The sequence below is a fragment of the Triplophysa dalaica genome, chromosome 10 (genome assembly GCF_015846415.1).
Source record: "Triplophysa dalaica isolate WHDGS20190420 chromosome 10, ASM1584641v1, whole genome shotgun sequence".
Classification (NCBI taxonomy): Eukaryota; Metazoa; Chordata; class Actinopteri; order Cypriniformes; family Nemacheilidae; genus Triplophysa; species Triplophysa dalaica.
The window spans coordinates 16,684,619-16,698,685 of record NC_079551.1 but is presented as its reverse complement, the minus strand read 5'-3'; the positions used below and the strand labels follow the sequence as shown (position 1 = coordinate 16,698,685).

The 14,067-nt window shown below is 40.8% G+C and overlaps 3 protein-coding genes across 5 annotated transcripts; all 3 read left to right on the top strand.

The window, feature by feature from the left end:
- Positions 1-548: 548 nt before the first annotated feature.
- Positions 549-3,876, top strand: LOC130430225 (embryonic polyadenylate-binding protein-like). Of its 2 annotated transcripts, XM_056759256.1 has the most exons (12): positions 549-1,061; positions 1,259-1,452; positions 1,539-1,654; positions 1,730-1,811; positions 1,901-1,996; positions 2,075-2,314; positions 2,421-2,502; positions 2,589-2,788; positions 2,891-2,972; positions 3,110-3,180; positions 3,268-3,647; positions 3,737-3,876. In XM_056759256.1, exons 1-11 carry the CDS (start codon positions 872-874, stop codon positions 3,484-3,486), a joined length of 1,572 nt encoding a protein of 523 aa, XP_056615234.1. In that variant the 5' UTR covers positions 549-871; the 3' UTR covers positions 3,487-3,647; positions 3,737-3,876. The 2 variants fall into 2 exon arrangements, with proteins under 2 accessions (XP_056615234.1, XP_056615235.1); XM_056759257.1 differs by lacking the exons at positions 3,110-3,180; positions 3,737-3,876 and having other exon boundaries at positions 609-1,061; positions 3,268-3,408.
- Positions 3,877-5,027: 1,151 nt separating this feature from the next.
- On the top strand, positions 5,028-7,386 carry LOC130430665 (uncharacterized). The gene is made up of 7 exons (XM_056759814.1): positions 5,028-5,161; positions 5,726-5,818; positions 5,926-6,024; positions 6,122-6,321; positions 6,693-6,804; positions 6,961-7,143; positions 7,313-7,386. Exons 1-7 carry the CDS (start codon positions 5,068-5,070, stop codon positions 7,384-7,386), a joined length of 855 nt encoding a protein of 284 aa, XP_056615792.1. The 5' UTR covers positions 5,028-5,067.
- Positions 7,387-9,297: 1,911 nt separating this feature from the next.
- Positions 9,298-12,811, top strand: LOC130430202 (embryonic polyadenylate-binding protein-like). Of its 2 annotated transcripts, XM_056759221.1 has the most exons (13): positions 9,298-9,563; positions 9,762-9,998; positions 10,196-10,389; positions 10,476-10,591; positions 10,667-10,748; positions 10,838-10,933; positions 11,012-11,251; positions 11,358-11,439; positions 11,526-11,725; positions 11,827-11,908; positions 12,046-12,116; positions 12,203-12,582; positions 12,672-12,811. In XM_056759221.1, the coding sequence occupies exons 2-12, from the start codon at positions 9,809-9,811 to the stop codon at positions 12,419-12,421; spliced, it is 1,572 nt and encodes a 523-aa protein (XP_056615199.1). In that variant the 5' UTR covers positions 9,298-9,563; positions 9,762-9,808; the 3' UTR covers positions 12,422-12,582; positions 12,672-12,811. The 2 variants fall into 2 exon arrangements, with proteins under 2 accessions (XP_056615199.1, XP_056615200.1); XM_056759222.1 differs by lacking the exons at positions 9,298-9,563; positions 12,046-12,116; positions 12,672-12,811 and having other exon boundaries at positions 9,598-9,998; positions 12,203-12,406.
- The last annotated feature ends 1,256 nt before the right edge of the window (positions 12,812-14,067 follow it).

Here is a 14,067-nt window from a genome sequence, read left to right as displayed (position 1 = left end):
CCTCCCAGTGAAATTGTGAGTTATCCTTTATTCAGAAATCAGAACCAATAATATCCATAAAATAAAAAAAACAATAATTCTTGAATTGTGTTTAAAGAGTTATTTTCTATAATGGTGAGTAGGTGGTGGCAGGACTGTCTGAATTTCAGCTTTGACATCCACTGCGCCACACCATTAAAACCTGCATCAGTAAAGGATGTGAAACACTGACACCTAGCGGTTGTGTCTCGCCAGCGCCTACTGACCGTGCGACGGGTCCTGCACGAGCAGCTCTTTTCTCGCGCATTTTAATGAGCACATCTGTAAATAAGATTTTTGAAAGAAATGATAACATACTTGAATATATTATATTTACATCAGTATTGTGTATAAATACTACTTAAATTAAACTGTAAAGTTTCCACAAAAAAGTGCTAATTATTTTTTAGACATTTTAGAAAGACGGATGTAAATGTTTTTAAAGATGTTTTTTAGATAGTTTTATCCTTTAAATTATTTCAGGGGACAGATGAAATGCTTAAAAAAATCTAACAAAAAGTTTATGTTGAGCCTAAACTATATTTATTTTGACATTGACGTGGGTGCGTGAGAATTACACGATTTCTGATTGGTCACTTGTTGCTAAGGTGACGTCGTTTTATTTACAGTACATTCGTAAATAAACCTTTTGATCGATCAGCTGCTCACAGATTTTAATCGTCTGATTTATATTGTGAATCTTGTGATTTATAGTTGTTTTCTAGATTTCTGCTTTTATTGTGTTTTATAGATTCTCTATTTATTGCTAAAACATCGAAAGTCTGAGTTTTTATACAATATTCCAGCTGTTGACATATTTTTAGTCCGGGACATTTCCACCTGTTTTCTGGATATGGCGTCATCAGCATCTGCTCGCGTGGCCTCTCTGTATGTCGGTGATCTTCACCTGGAGGTCTCGGAGGTCATGCTGTACGAAAGGTTCATCATGTTTGGCCCGATTCAGTCCACCCGAGTGTGTAGAGACAGAAACACCTGCAGGTCTCTGGGCTACGGATATGTGAACTTTGTCAACCATTCGGATGGTGAGTACAGATGAGAAAATAATGAACATTAGACTTAACATGATATGTCTAATATAATATGAAAAATATATGATGTTCAATAATACTTTACACTGTTTAATAGCTTTATATTGTTCCTAAGGTTTGTTATTAATAACAATTGTCATTATAATAAAACATTATGTTGTGTTACATCATATTGTATTTTATTCTTTAAGCCGAGCATGCAATGGACATTTTGATGTTTGACCTCCTCATGGGTCGGCCGATGCGCATCATGTGGGCCGACCGAAACCCCGCATTGAGGATCACAGGTGTTGGCAACATCTTCATTCAGGGTCTGGCCAAGAACATCACCAACCTGACTCTACACGACACCTTCTCTCGTTTCGGCACCATCTTATCTTGCAAGGTAACGTCTGTGAATTCTTAATAACCTTCATAGTTCATCATTGCGATGTTAGATGTTTATACTGACAAGTGTCTCTTATCCTTCAGGTGGTTGCTGATGAGAATGGCTCTAAGGGATATGGTTTCGTCCATTATGAGACCTACGAAGGCGCTGAACGAGCCATTCAGACGCTCAATGGGATGATGCTGAACGATCAGCTGGTGTAAGTTTGAATTTAGATATTCTGACTCTTTCAGTCTCTCAGTAATAGACTAACAGTGTTTGTTTGTGTCAACAGGTCTATTAGTCACTTCAGATCGTTCCAGGAGCGTCAGTCAAACCCTGAGCGTGCAATGAAGAACTACAAGAGTCACTTCCCGGTATCCATCACAAAACTCTTAATTACTGAATCAATCAATTCAATCTTGTGTCTGTAGACTCAAGTTGTGTTTCCATGTTGTCTTGACAGGGGGTGCATCTCTATGTTAATAATCTACCCTACAGCTGGACGGACAACCAGCTGCATAGAGCGTTCTCCCCGTTTGGAACCGTCACCAATGCAAAGGTATGATTGTTATGCTTTTAAAAGGATACGACACATTTATTAGTTGGGAATTGTAAGTGATTTGGTGACTGTTGTCAGGTGGTGATGAACGGTGGCCGCAGCAAAGGGTTTGGATTTGTGTGTTTTGCAAGCCGCGAAGCCGCAGCTCAAGCCATTTCAGCAATGAACGGACGGGTCATTGCCAACAGACGGCTGAATGTTGCCTTCTCGCGGGTCATGGACCAGGACACGTCTGTGTCTGTGGCCCACTGTGAAACACCTCCTGTGGTTGCTAAGATGCTGCTTCCTTCTGGACGCTTTGGTGCCATTGTTCCACAGGTCAGATCTGACACAGTAACATCTAAAACAGAAAAAACTAGGAAACGGTTGTTCAATATGTGATAGAATATAAATAGATAAATGAATGTTATTCTGTGTTTTACAGGCTAATACTGGTCATCAGCTCACCAGACACCTTCAGCTTGAGTCCTGCTGTCGTCAGGAAGCAGCGTGTCTCCTGTCTAACTGTAAGAACTTCCTTTAAATGATGATCTGTCAGGTTCATATTCTCTGAGGTTTCTATGAAGTATTGAGCTTGTGTTTACTGTCACAGGTGAGAGTCTTGTCTCGCTGGTCTCTCCACTGCTGTTAGACACGCTGGTGTCCCACACGCCAGTAGATGCACTGCAGCATGTCAACCAGGAGCTGTCAGAGCTGATGTCTGATCCCATCATTGATGCTCCTGGAACATCAGACACTTTCAGCGCTGTAACCTCTCCGCTGTCTGGAGACTTCGGTGCTGTCTTTCCAAAGGTCAGATGAGCAAGTATCTCCATATAAACACTCATGATCATAGTGACTACTGGAAACTTGGAACAAACCGTTAAATATTTTTTCATGATGTGTTTTGTACAGACTCATAGCAGTGCCGGTCAGCAGATCTCCAGCTGTCTTGTGTTCAGTCGTCGCTGGTTTGCAGATGTTGCTCTGCCTCAGTGTGAGTAGCTCTTCTTTACATTCCTCAATGATGCTTTAACAGTCGCAGGTCTATTTAGCTTGAGCTCTGAAATCAAAACCATTTGATCATATTCTCAGAGGTTTCTGTGACACCTGAGTGTGTGTGTACTGTCACAGGTGAGACTCTCGTCCTCCTGGTCTCTCCACTGCTGTCAGACACTTTTGACTCTGAGACGCCCCGCATGCTGGTCAATCCTCATTCAGTCCCCCTGACAGATACTGAGCGCTCACAAAAAGATCATTTATTCATTCATTCGTGATGTTTTTATTGACAGACCGTTAACCAGGAACAGTCAGAGATGACGCCCGACCGAGCCACCAACGCTCCTGGACCATCAGACGCCTGCAGTGATGTTGCTGTGGTTCACGACAGGTTTGGCAACGGTTTGGGTGAGATAAGACACATGAGCAGATTCAAGGTAGGAGAAATCTCTTGGTTGTTTAAGGATTTGCACTCGACACAGTTCTTCACATTAAGGGTAATCTTTCACTAATAAATGCGTGAGTTTGAAACATCTTTAGTGAAACACACAAACTCTGTCCTCTTATCAGGTGATGGTGGTTATGGATGGTGTGTTTGTGTCAGTCCTCTGCTGCTCTTCTGATGACACTGTGACTGAGATCAGGAGGATTCAAGAGGATCTTCTCCTTTACAGTGAGTCTCATCTTAGTTTCTGTCACTTTATCTTCAGTTCTTTACATGTCCATTATGATGTTCTCACACATGTCATTCATCTGCTGCAGGTGAGCGTCTCTTCTTTAACTCAGCAGACCAGATTGTGACCTCTGACACATCCAGCCCTCTCCTGGCCATTCAGAGTGTTCACCCTGAGAGTGAGTCTTCCTCCGGCTCAGGTGAACAGATTGTGTCTGATACAGTCCAGTCTTCAGCTCAATACACGATCAAGCCAGTGTTTAGCTCACTGATGGCGACGTGGGCTTCTCTACACAAGGGTGAGTTTGAGTTCATGCAGTTCAACACATTTTACACACAAACACAGTTTCCAGAGTTTATGATTGTTGTGTTTATTTGTCATTCAGCTTCTCAAACGCTGCATATCTCACCTGAGCGAGAAAGTGAAGTGAGCATCACGACACGGGCTGATATACAGCAGGTAAATTTACACAAACATTGTAGATGATTAGATGATTTAATTAATTTGTCTGTGTCTTATTCTCTGATGTGTGTTTGTGTTCTGTAACAGGTGGGTTCCTCACGCAGAACTCTGTGGGGTCCGTGGCTCAATAAACTGAGCAGCGGTTGGAGACTGAGAGGTGTCAGCTGCCTCACCACCAATCATCTCCTGAGCTTCTGTACTCTGAGGTCAGTGCTCGTGTAGTGTGACATCACATCAACATTGTGCACATTGTGTTGCTTTAGTCGAGTAATCTGTGATTGTCTGTTTCCAGGAGATTTCAACTTGAGTGATGAAGCCACTAGGATTCAACACATTTGTGCAATAACAAAAAAATTGTGCATCAGAATGATCAAATTGTGCATGACAAACTAATGTATATATGATATACTGTATATATTTATCCTGTTATATATTAGTTATTTTTTCCATAGTTTTTTGTGCAAATAAAAATGTTTTTTGTGCATCAATATCATGTAAAATGTTTCTTTTTATATATACACACTACAATGGTTCATGATTCTCATTGAAATAACATGTTTTTAGCCTAAAATAACTCGATGACAGTCTGTTTACAGATAAACTTACAGATGAAACGTCTTTTCTTAAGAGACTACTGTGAATTCCAGCACATTTGTCTAACACAACCAGGGCCGGCCCGAGGCATAAGCAAACTAAGCGGCTGCTTGGGGGGCCCCCCAATCGGTTTTATACAATTAAATAACTTAAAACAAGTTATATAAATGAATGAATAAACAAATTAATGAATGTGAATGAATACATAAATAAAATGAAATGAATAATTCAAGAAAAGAAAATTCTGATATGCCGACAACTGCTGCTGTGACTGCTAGCGGTTGAGTCATTCGCAATTGTGCTTAGAAACATTTCGCGTGCATTGACAATTCGCGCCGGCGCGCAAGTGCGTGTAATTAATAAATGAGAAGCCATGTCACAAAAAAGGATGTATCCTCTGGTGCCGTAAAGAGAAAGAAGAAAAGGACAGAGGAGGAGAAGAAAGAGCAAGATAAAGGTATGTTTGCACTTTGCATGATTAGTGACAAGTTGTGCTCGTGTCACTTGAGGTAGCGGCTAGTCATGACTCGTGATCTTATATAAGCCATCACCAGAGCTAACGTTAAATCCCCGCCAAAAACAGTGAAATGCTTCGCATTATTAATATACATTTATCTAGGTGTATTTCACGTATTGATTATAGATATCAGTTTAAGTTGGAGAAAACAGCCGAAGGGGAACTTAACCTTCTTAGTTAATGGGATGCCCGCTAGCATTGCTGTGTGTGTTGAAGTGAATGTTAAAATATACCAATACCATGTTGGGTGGGGAGATTTCTGTGATGAAAATAGACTTCAATTTAATGGCGAGTGATGTAGCAGTGCTATCCTCATATTTATAGGCTGCAGTAGATCACCATGTTAAGTTTTCACCATACTGCAATTATGCCTCATTTGCCAATAGAATATTAATTGTTAGGTGTGGTCACTGGTGTGGAATTGCTTGTTGTGTAAGTAATGATTGCAAAATAAACTCATTCTGCTCGATCAACTATGCACTTATGCAATGCTATTTTTTTCAGGAACACTGTTAAAGTACTTTGGAGCACAACCAACTCTACCCGGCCCTGATGTTTCATCAAGTGTAAGTGCCTCCACAGCTGATGATACAGCAGGTGAGGTTTTTCTTGATGGCGAATGGTTACATAGCCTGTTAATATGACATGACACATTTAACATAGCTTTTTATTTATTTATTTGTTTGTTTATTTTATCATTGCAGGTTCATCCACTGCAGAGTTACAAGCACCTGAAAGCGAGAAGCAGTTACAAGCACTTACATTCACTGATACATCGGTTTCAACCTCAGCCGGCATGACAGGTCAGTTAATCTAACAGTTTTTGTTTTGTGTTAGCTTTACTGCAATATATCCTGTGTTATGTTATAATTCTATTTTTTTTATCTAATGTCCCTACAGGTCCTTCTACACCTGCACCCACTGCTATAGATTTCCCAACAGCTCCTCCAATTGACCCTGTTGAATGGTCAGAACTCCTGTCAGACTCAGAAAGGACTGATCTGGTAAGAAGAGGGCCAGTGCCAATAAGTGACACCTTCACCTTCCCCAAGAAATCAGATGGACGAAGCTTTCACTACCACTATACATACAGACAATTAGTTAATGGGGAAAAAATCAAGCGAAGCTGGTTAATTTATTCAAAAAAAAATGATGCGGTTTACTGCTTCTGTTGCAAATTATTCTCGAGAAGTCCACAAAACTTTCAACAGAGGGACAGCGTGATTGGGTAAATGTAGGTGCTTTGCTGAAACAGCATGAGAATAGTCCAGATCATAGCAATAATATGGCGAAGTGGAAATACTTTGCCCTCCATCTTTCTAAGCAGAAGACTATTGATGCAACACAAATGGCCCTTTTGGAGGCAGAAAAAAATCGTTGGAGAGATGTTCTCATCCATTTGATTAGTATCATTCAGTCTTTGGCAGATAGGAATCTTGCACTCAGGGGGTCTGTCGATACTTTGCATCAGGCCAACAATGGGAACTTCCTTAAAGAGGTGGAACTGATAGCAAAATTTGACCCGGTGTTAAAAGACCACATCAGACAAATTGATAGTGGAATACAGCACAACACGTACCTAGGTAAAACTATCCAGAATGAGCTGATAGAGTGTGTCAGTGACAAAATAATTGAGGTAATGGTGGCAGAAATCAAGGACTGCAAGTATTATTCAATTATTTTAGACTGTACCCCTGATGTTAGTCACAATGAACAAATGTCTGTTGTGGTGCGCATAGTCACTCTGGGCAAAGCACCAGAAATAAAAGAGCACTTTTTAGGTTTCCTGATAGCTCCAGAATCCACTGGACTGGGTTTGTCCAGTCTAATTCTTAACAGGCTTCAGGAATTGAACATCCCTTTTCACGATTGTCGGGGGCAGTCCTATGACAATGGGGCTAATATGAAGGGAAAAAACAAAGGTGTGCAGGCTAGGTTATTGGTTAAAAATCCAAGAGCTTTTTATGTGCCTTGCAGTTCTCATACCCTAAATCTGACAGTCTCAGATGCGGCTAAAGCATCAACGGATGCTTCTTGTTTTTTTGGAAATGTGGAGAAGGTGTACAATTTGTCTGCTGGGTCCACTCAAAGGTGGGCCTTCTTACGGAAGTTTGTTGACCTCACCCTCAAGTCCTGGAGTGAGACACGCTGGGAAAGCCGGATAAAAAGCATTGAAGCTTTGCGCTACCAGTCAGAGAAGGTGAGGGATGCCCTGCTAGAAGTTAGAAATAAAGCGACTGACCCTGTAGTGGCTGTTGAAGCCAACTCCCTTGCGGAAGAAATAGGTTCATTTAGATTTCAGATTTGTTGTGTTGTCTGGTGTGACATTTTGTCTAAAATTAACATCACTAGCAAGCTTCTACAGTCAACCAACATGCAGCTTGATGTAGCTGTTAACCTTGTACAAAAGAACAAAGGCGAACTGATCAGTTACCGAAAAACAGGCTTCTGTGATGCACAGACTTCTGCAAAAGAAACTTGTGAGCAGATGAACACAGAAGCAGTGCTGAAAGAAAAGCGATTGCGTTCTACAAAAAGGCACTTTGCCTATGAGGCTGCAGATGAGCCGATAGGGGATGCTATGAAGAGGCTGGAAGTGTCCTTTTTTAATGCTGTAGTGGACTGTAGCATTCAGTCGTTGGAGGATAGATTTAAGTCTCTAAGTGAGGTTAAAGAAAACTTTGGAGTGCTGCTCAGTTTTAGGGAGCTAGATCGGAAGGTCCGGAGGGAACAATGTGAGCTTTTTGGGGAAAAACTTTCTTGTGGAGAGGAGACTGATATTGATGGTAGCGCACTGGCCGTAGAGATTGAGAGTCTTCCTGAACTTCCCCAAACTATGATGACCGCCCTTGAGCTTCTCACATACCTCTCACAAAATGAGATGTGTGAGCTTTACCCAAATCTTTGGGTAGCTCTCAGGATCGCCTGCACTCTGCCTGTGACCGTTGCCTCAGCAGAGAGGAGCTTTTCCAAGCTCAAATTGATTAAAACATACTTGAGATCATCAATGGCACAGGAAAGACTAAGTGGACTTGCAGTTATTAGTATTAATAACAGGGTTGGCCAAGCAATACCATACAATGATGTCATCAGTGACTTTGCCTCCAGAAAAGCCAGGAAGGAACGATTTTGAGATCATTGTTGTACAATTGTCATTGTTGAACCCTTGCTGTTCTTATGTTTGCTTTCATTATTAAAGTATCTATTTTTTTTGTAACATTCTATTTTTAATTGTATGAATGTTTGTCTATTTTGGTTTTATTTAAAAGATTGCACTTTTAATTTACATTTGCACATTTGCAAATTATTTATTTCTTGTTTTGTGAGTGACAGTTTGTATTCAAAAGTTTAAGAGTAAAGTCTTTTATTTAAGTATTGTATTGAGTATTTATTTATTTATTTAGTATTAATACATAACTATACATAACTGTATTCATTTATAATGGAACATTATAGCGTGACATGTGTGTCAATAATCTTCAAGCTCAGGTGACTCCGCGTGCTGGGGAGGGGGGCCCCCAAATCAAATTCTGCTTAGGGCCCCCAAGAGGCTCGGGCCGGCACTGAACACAACACACTGATGCATCCCTTCAGCTGTCATGAAAAATGTGTTTCAGCTCTCATAGTTTTGAATCCGATCAAAGTCTGTTTTGTGATCCAATTTTAAAACTCGATGACATCATCTGTAACATCTCAAGGCTTGGCAGACTCATCCCTCCCAGTGAAATTGTGAGTTATCCTTTATTCAGAAATCAGAAGTAATTGTAACCATAAAATAAAAAAACGAATAATACTTGAATTGTGTTTAAAGAGTTATTTTCTATAATGGTGAGTAGGTGGTGGGAGGAATGTCTGAATTTCAGCTTTGACATCCACTGCGCCACACCATTAAAACCTGCATCAGTAAAGGATGTGAAACACTGACACCTAGCGGTTGTGTCTCGCCAGCGCCTACTGACCGTGCGACGGGTCCTGCACGAGCAGCTCTTTTCTCGCGCATTTTAATGAGCACATCTGTAAATAAGATTTTTAAAAGAAATGATAACATACTTGAATATATTATATTTACATCAGTATTGTGTTTATAAATACTACTTAAATTAAACTGTAAAGTTTCCACAAAAAAGTGCTAATTATGTTTTAGACATTTTAGAAAGACGGATGTGAATGTTTTTAAAGACGTTTTTTAGATAGTTTTATCCTTTAAATTATTTCAGGGGACAGATGAAATGCTTAAAAAAATCTAACAAAAAGTTTATGTTGAGCCTAAACTATATTTATTTTGACATTGACGTGGGTGCGTGAGAATTACACGATTTCTGATTGGTCACTTGTTGCTAAGGTAACGTCATTTTATTTACAGTACATTCGTAAATAAACCTTTAGATCGATCAGCTGCTCACAGATTTTAATCGTCTGATTTATATTGTGAATCTTGTGATTTATAGTTGTTTTCTAGATTTCTGCTTTTATTGTGTTTTATAGATTCTCTATTTATTGCTAAAACATCAAAAGTCTGAGTTTTTATACAATATTCCAGCTGTTGACATATTTTTAGTCCGGGACATTTCCACCTGTTTTCTGGATATGGCGTCATCAGCATCTGCTCGCGTGGCCTCTCTGTATGTCGGTGATCTTCACCTGGAGGTCTCAGAGGTCATGCTGTACGAAAGGTTCATCCCGTTTGGCCCGATTCAGTCCACCCGAGTGTGTAGAGACAGAAACACCTGCAGGTCTCTGGGCTACGGATATGTGAACTTTGTCAACCATTCGGATGGTGAGTACAGATGAGAAAATAATAAACATTACACTTAACATGATATGTATAATATAATATGAAAAATATATGATGTTCAATAATACTTTACACTGTTTAATAGCTTTATATTGTTCCTAAGGTTTGTTATTAATAACAATTGTCTTTATGATAAAACATTATGTTGTGTTACATCATATTGTATTTTATTCTTTTAGCCGAGCATGCAATGGACATTTTGATGTTTGACCTCCTCATGGGTCGGCCGATGCGCATCATGTGGGCCGACCGAAACCCCGCATTGAGGATCACAGGTGTTGGCAACATCTTCATTCAGGGTCTGGCCAAGAACATCACCAACCTGACTCTACACGACACCTTCTCTCGTTTCGGCACCATCTTATCTTGCAAGGTAACGTCTGTGAATTCTTAATAACCTTCATAGTTCATCATTGCGATGTTAGATGTTTATACTGACAAGTGTCTCTTATCCTTCAGGTGGTTGCTGATGAGAATGGCTCTAAGGGATATGGTTTCGTCCATTATGAGACCTACGAAGGCGCTGAACGAGCCATTCAGACGCTCAACGGGATGATGCTGAACGATCAGCTGGTGTAAGTTTAAATTTAGATTTTGTGACTCTTTCAGTCTCTCAGTAATAGACTAACAGTGTTTGTTTGTGTCAACAGGTCTATTAGTCACTTCAGATCGTTCCAGGAGCGTCAGTCAAACCCTGAGCGTGCAATGAAGAACTACAAGAGTCACTTCCCGGTATCCATCACAAAACTCTTAATTACTGATTCAATCAATTCAATCTTGTGTGTGTAGACTCAAGTTGTGTTTCCATGTTGTCTTGACAGGGGGTGCATCTCTATGTTAATAATCTACCCTACAGCTGGACGGACAACCAGCTGCATAGAGCGTTCTCCCCGTTTGGAACCGTCAACAATGCAAAGGTATGATTGTTATGCTTTTAAAGAGATACAACACATTTATTAGTTGGTAATTGTAAGTGATTTGGTGACTGTTGTCAGGTGGTGATGAACGGTGGCCGCAGCAAAGGGTTTGGATTTGTGTGTTTTGCAAGCCGTGAAGCCGCAGCTCAAGCCATTTCAGCAATGAACGGACGGGTCATTGCCAACAGACGGCTGAATGTTGCCTTCTCGCGGGTCATGGACCAGGACACGTCTGTGTCTGTGGCCGACTGTGAAACACCTCCTGTGGTTGCTAAGACGCTGCTTCCTTCTGGACGCTTTGGTGCCATTGTTCCACAGGTCAGATGTGACAGAGTAACATCTAAAACAGAAAAAACTAGGAAGCGGTTGTTCAATATGTGATAGGAAGTAAATAGATAAATTAATGTTATTCTGTGTTTTACAGGCTAATACTGGTCATCAGCTCACCAGACACCTTCAGGTTGAGTCCTGCTGTCGTCGGGAAGCAGCGTGTCTCCTGTCTAACTGTAAGAACTTCCTTTAAATGATGATCTGTCAGGTTCATATTCTCTGAGGTTTCTATGAAGTATTGAGCGTGTGTTTACTGTCACAGGTGAGAGTCTTGTCTCGCTGGTCTCTCCACTGCTGTTAGACATGCTGGTGTCCCACACGCCAGTAGATGCACTGCAGTGTGTGAACCAGGAGCTGTCAGAGCTGATGTCTGATCCCATCATTGATGCTCCTGGAACATCAGACACCTTCAGCGCTGTAACCTCTCCGCTGTCTGGAGACTTCGGTGCTGTCGTTCCAAAGGTCAGATGAGCAAGTATCTCCATATAAACACTCATGATCATAGTGACTACTGGAAACTTGAAACAAACCGTTAAATATATTTCATGATGTGTTTTGTACAGACTCATAGCAGTGCCGGTCATCAGTTCTCCAGATGTCTTGTGTTCAGTCGTCGCTGGTTTGCAGATGTTGCTCTGCCTCAGTGTGAGTAGCTCTTCTTTACATCCCTCAATGATGCTTTAACAGTCGCTGGTCTATTTTGCTTGAGGTCTCATATCAGAAGCATTTGATCATATTCTCAGAGGTTTCTGTGACATCTGAGTGTGTGTGTACTGTCACAGGTGAGAGTCTCGTCCTCCTGGTCTCTCCACTGCTGTCAGACACTTTTGACTCTGAGACGCCCCGCATGCTGGTCAATCCTTATTCAGTCCCCCTGACAGATACTGAGCGCTCACAAAAAGATCATTTATTCATTCATTCGTGATGTTTTTATTTCAGACCATTAACCAGGAACAGTCAGAGATGACGCCTGACCGAGCCACCGACGCTCCTGGACCATCAGACGCCTGCAGTGATGTTGCTGTGGTTCACGACAGGTTTGGCAACGGTTTGGGTGAGATAAGACACATGAGCAGCTTCAAGGTAGGAGAAATCTCTTGTTTTTTTAAGGATTTGTACTCGACACAGTTCTTCACATTAAGGGTAATCTTTCACTAATAAATGCGTGAGTTTGAAACATGTTTAGTGAAACACACAAACTCTGTCCTCTTCTCAGGTGATGGTGGTTATGGATGGTGTGTTTGTGTCAGTCCTCTGCTGCTCTTCTGATGACACTGTGACTGAGATCAGGAGGATTCAAGAGGATCTTCTCCTTTACAGTGAGTCTCATCTTACTTTCTGTCACTTTATCTTCAGTTCTTTACATGTCCATTATGATGTTCTCACACATGTCATTCATCTGCTGCAGGTGAGCGTCTCTTCTTTAACTCAGCAGACCAGATTGTGACCTCTGACACATCCAGCCCTCTCCTGGCCATTCAGAGTGTTCACCCTGAGAGTGAGTCTTCCTCCGGCTCAGGTGAACAGATTGTGTCTGATACAGTCCAGTCTTCAGCTCAATACACGATCAAGCCAGTGTTTAGCTCACTGATGGAGACGTGGGCTTCTATGCACAAGGGTGAGTTTGAGTTCATGCAGTTCAACACATTTTACACACAAACACAGTTTCCAGAGTTCATGATTGTTGTGTTTATTTGTCATTCAGCTTCTCAAACGCTACACATCTCACCTGAGCGAGAAAGTGAAGTGAGCATCACGACACGGGCTGATATACAGCAGGTAAATTTACACAAACATTGTAGATGATTAGATTATTTAAATAAATGTCTGTGTCTTATTCTCTGATGTGTGTTTGTGTTCTGTAACAGGTGGGTTCCTCACGCAGAACTCTGTGGGGTCCGTGGCTCAATAAACTGAGCAGCGGTTGGAGACTGAGAGGTGTCAGCTGCCTCACCACCAATCATCTCCTGAGCTTCTGTACTCTGAGGTCAGTGCTCGTGTAGTGTGACATCACATCAACATTGTGCACATTGTGTTGTTATAGTTGAGTAATCTGTGATTGTCTGTTTTCAGGAGATTTCAACATGAGTGATGAAGCCATGTGAATTAAACACATTTTTGCAAAAGAAAAAAATGTGCAAGAAAAGAACATTTTATATGTTTTTGAAATATTTGTTAATGTTTTCATATTTATATATTGTATATATGTTTACACTTTTATATTTTTCCATAATTTTCTGTGCAAATAAAAAAAATCTGTGCATTACTAAGGACAGTTGTTTTTGTATACGAAACAGATGTTGTCATGCAACACATTTTTCATATTTTAGGAACAAGGAGGTTTCTTATCTGACAAGAAAATGTGACAGTGTAAAGCACACCCCGGCAAAATGGTTATATTATGGAGGTTTAATCTGACTGCTGTTTACAAACAAGAAATAAAAGAAACCAACAATAAAAGTTTTGGGACAAACAGGTCCTATGAGTTTTACAAAAATTACATATATGTCTTATCTGCGGCTGAATGCAGAACCAGCACACAGCAAACACTATTAACTCAATTAGGTTATAAACCTCAGTAAAACAAAAGAAACACAAAAATACGCTACACACGCAAATAAAATGAAACAAAATACGGTAGAGTCACGAGGTTCACTCGCCACGAGCAAACCCGATCCACGTCATCCGGAAGTGCACCCAGTGGCCGTTTTAGGCACGGGCGAACAAATTTTCACGACACGTGGGGGGAGGCAAAAGCACTTAAAAAATAAAAATAATCTGCGCCGCTAAACGGGTTTTTATTA

What these genes read in the sequence shown, in the direction of transcription:
- LOC130430665 (XM_056759814.1), top strand. Translation starts at nt 5,068, where the DNA reads ATGAGAAGCCATGTCACAAAAAAGGATGTATCCTCTGGTGCCGTAAAG. An exon ending in AACCTCAGCCGGCATGACAG is followed by an intron (nt 6,025 to 6,121) that starts GTCAGTTAATCT and finishes ATGTCCCTACAG; the next exon opens with GTCCTTCTACACCTGCACCC. An exon ending in ACAGCACAACACGTACCTAG is followed by an intron (nt 6,805 to 6,960) that starts GTAAAACTATCC and finishes TGGTGCGCATAG; the next exon opens with TCACTCTGGGCAAAGCACCA.
- LOC130430225 (XM_056759256.1), top strand. Translation starts at nt 872, where the DNA reads ATGGCGTCATCAGCATCTGCTCGCGTGGCCTCTCTGTATGTCGGTGAT. An exon ending in GAACCGTCACCAATGCAAAG is followed by an intron (nt 1,997 to 2,074) that starts GTATGATTGTTA and finishes GACTGTTGTCAG; the next exon opens with GTGGTGATGAACGGTGGCCG. An exon ending in AGCGTGTCTCCTGTCTAACT is followed by an intron (nt 2,503 to 2,588) that starts GTAAGAACTTCC and finishes TTACTGTCACAG; the next exon opens with GTGAGAGTCTTGTCTCGCTG.
- LOC130430202 (XM_056759221.1), top strand. Translation starts at nt 9,809, where the DNA reads ATGGCGTCATCAGCATCTGCTCGCGTGGCCTCTCTGTATGTCGGTGAT. An exon ending in GCACCATCTTATCTTGCAAG is followed by an intron (nt 10,390 to 10,475) that starts GTAACGTCTGTG and finishes CTTATCCTTCAG; the next exon opens with GTGGTTGCTGATGAGAATGG. An exon ending in ATGCTGAACGATCAGCTGGT is followed by an intron (nt 10,592 to 10,666) that starts GTAAGTTTAAAT and finishes TTGTGTCAACAG; the next exon opens with GTCTATTAGTCACTTCAGAT.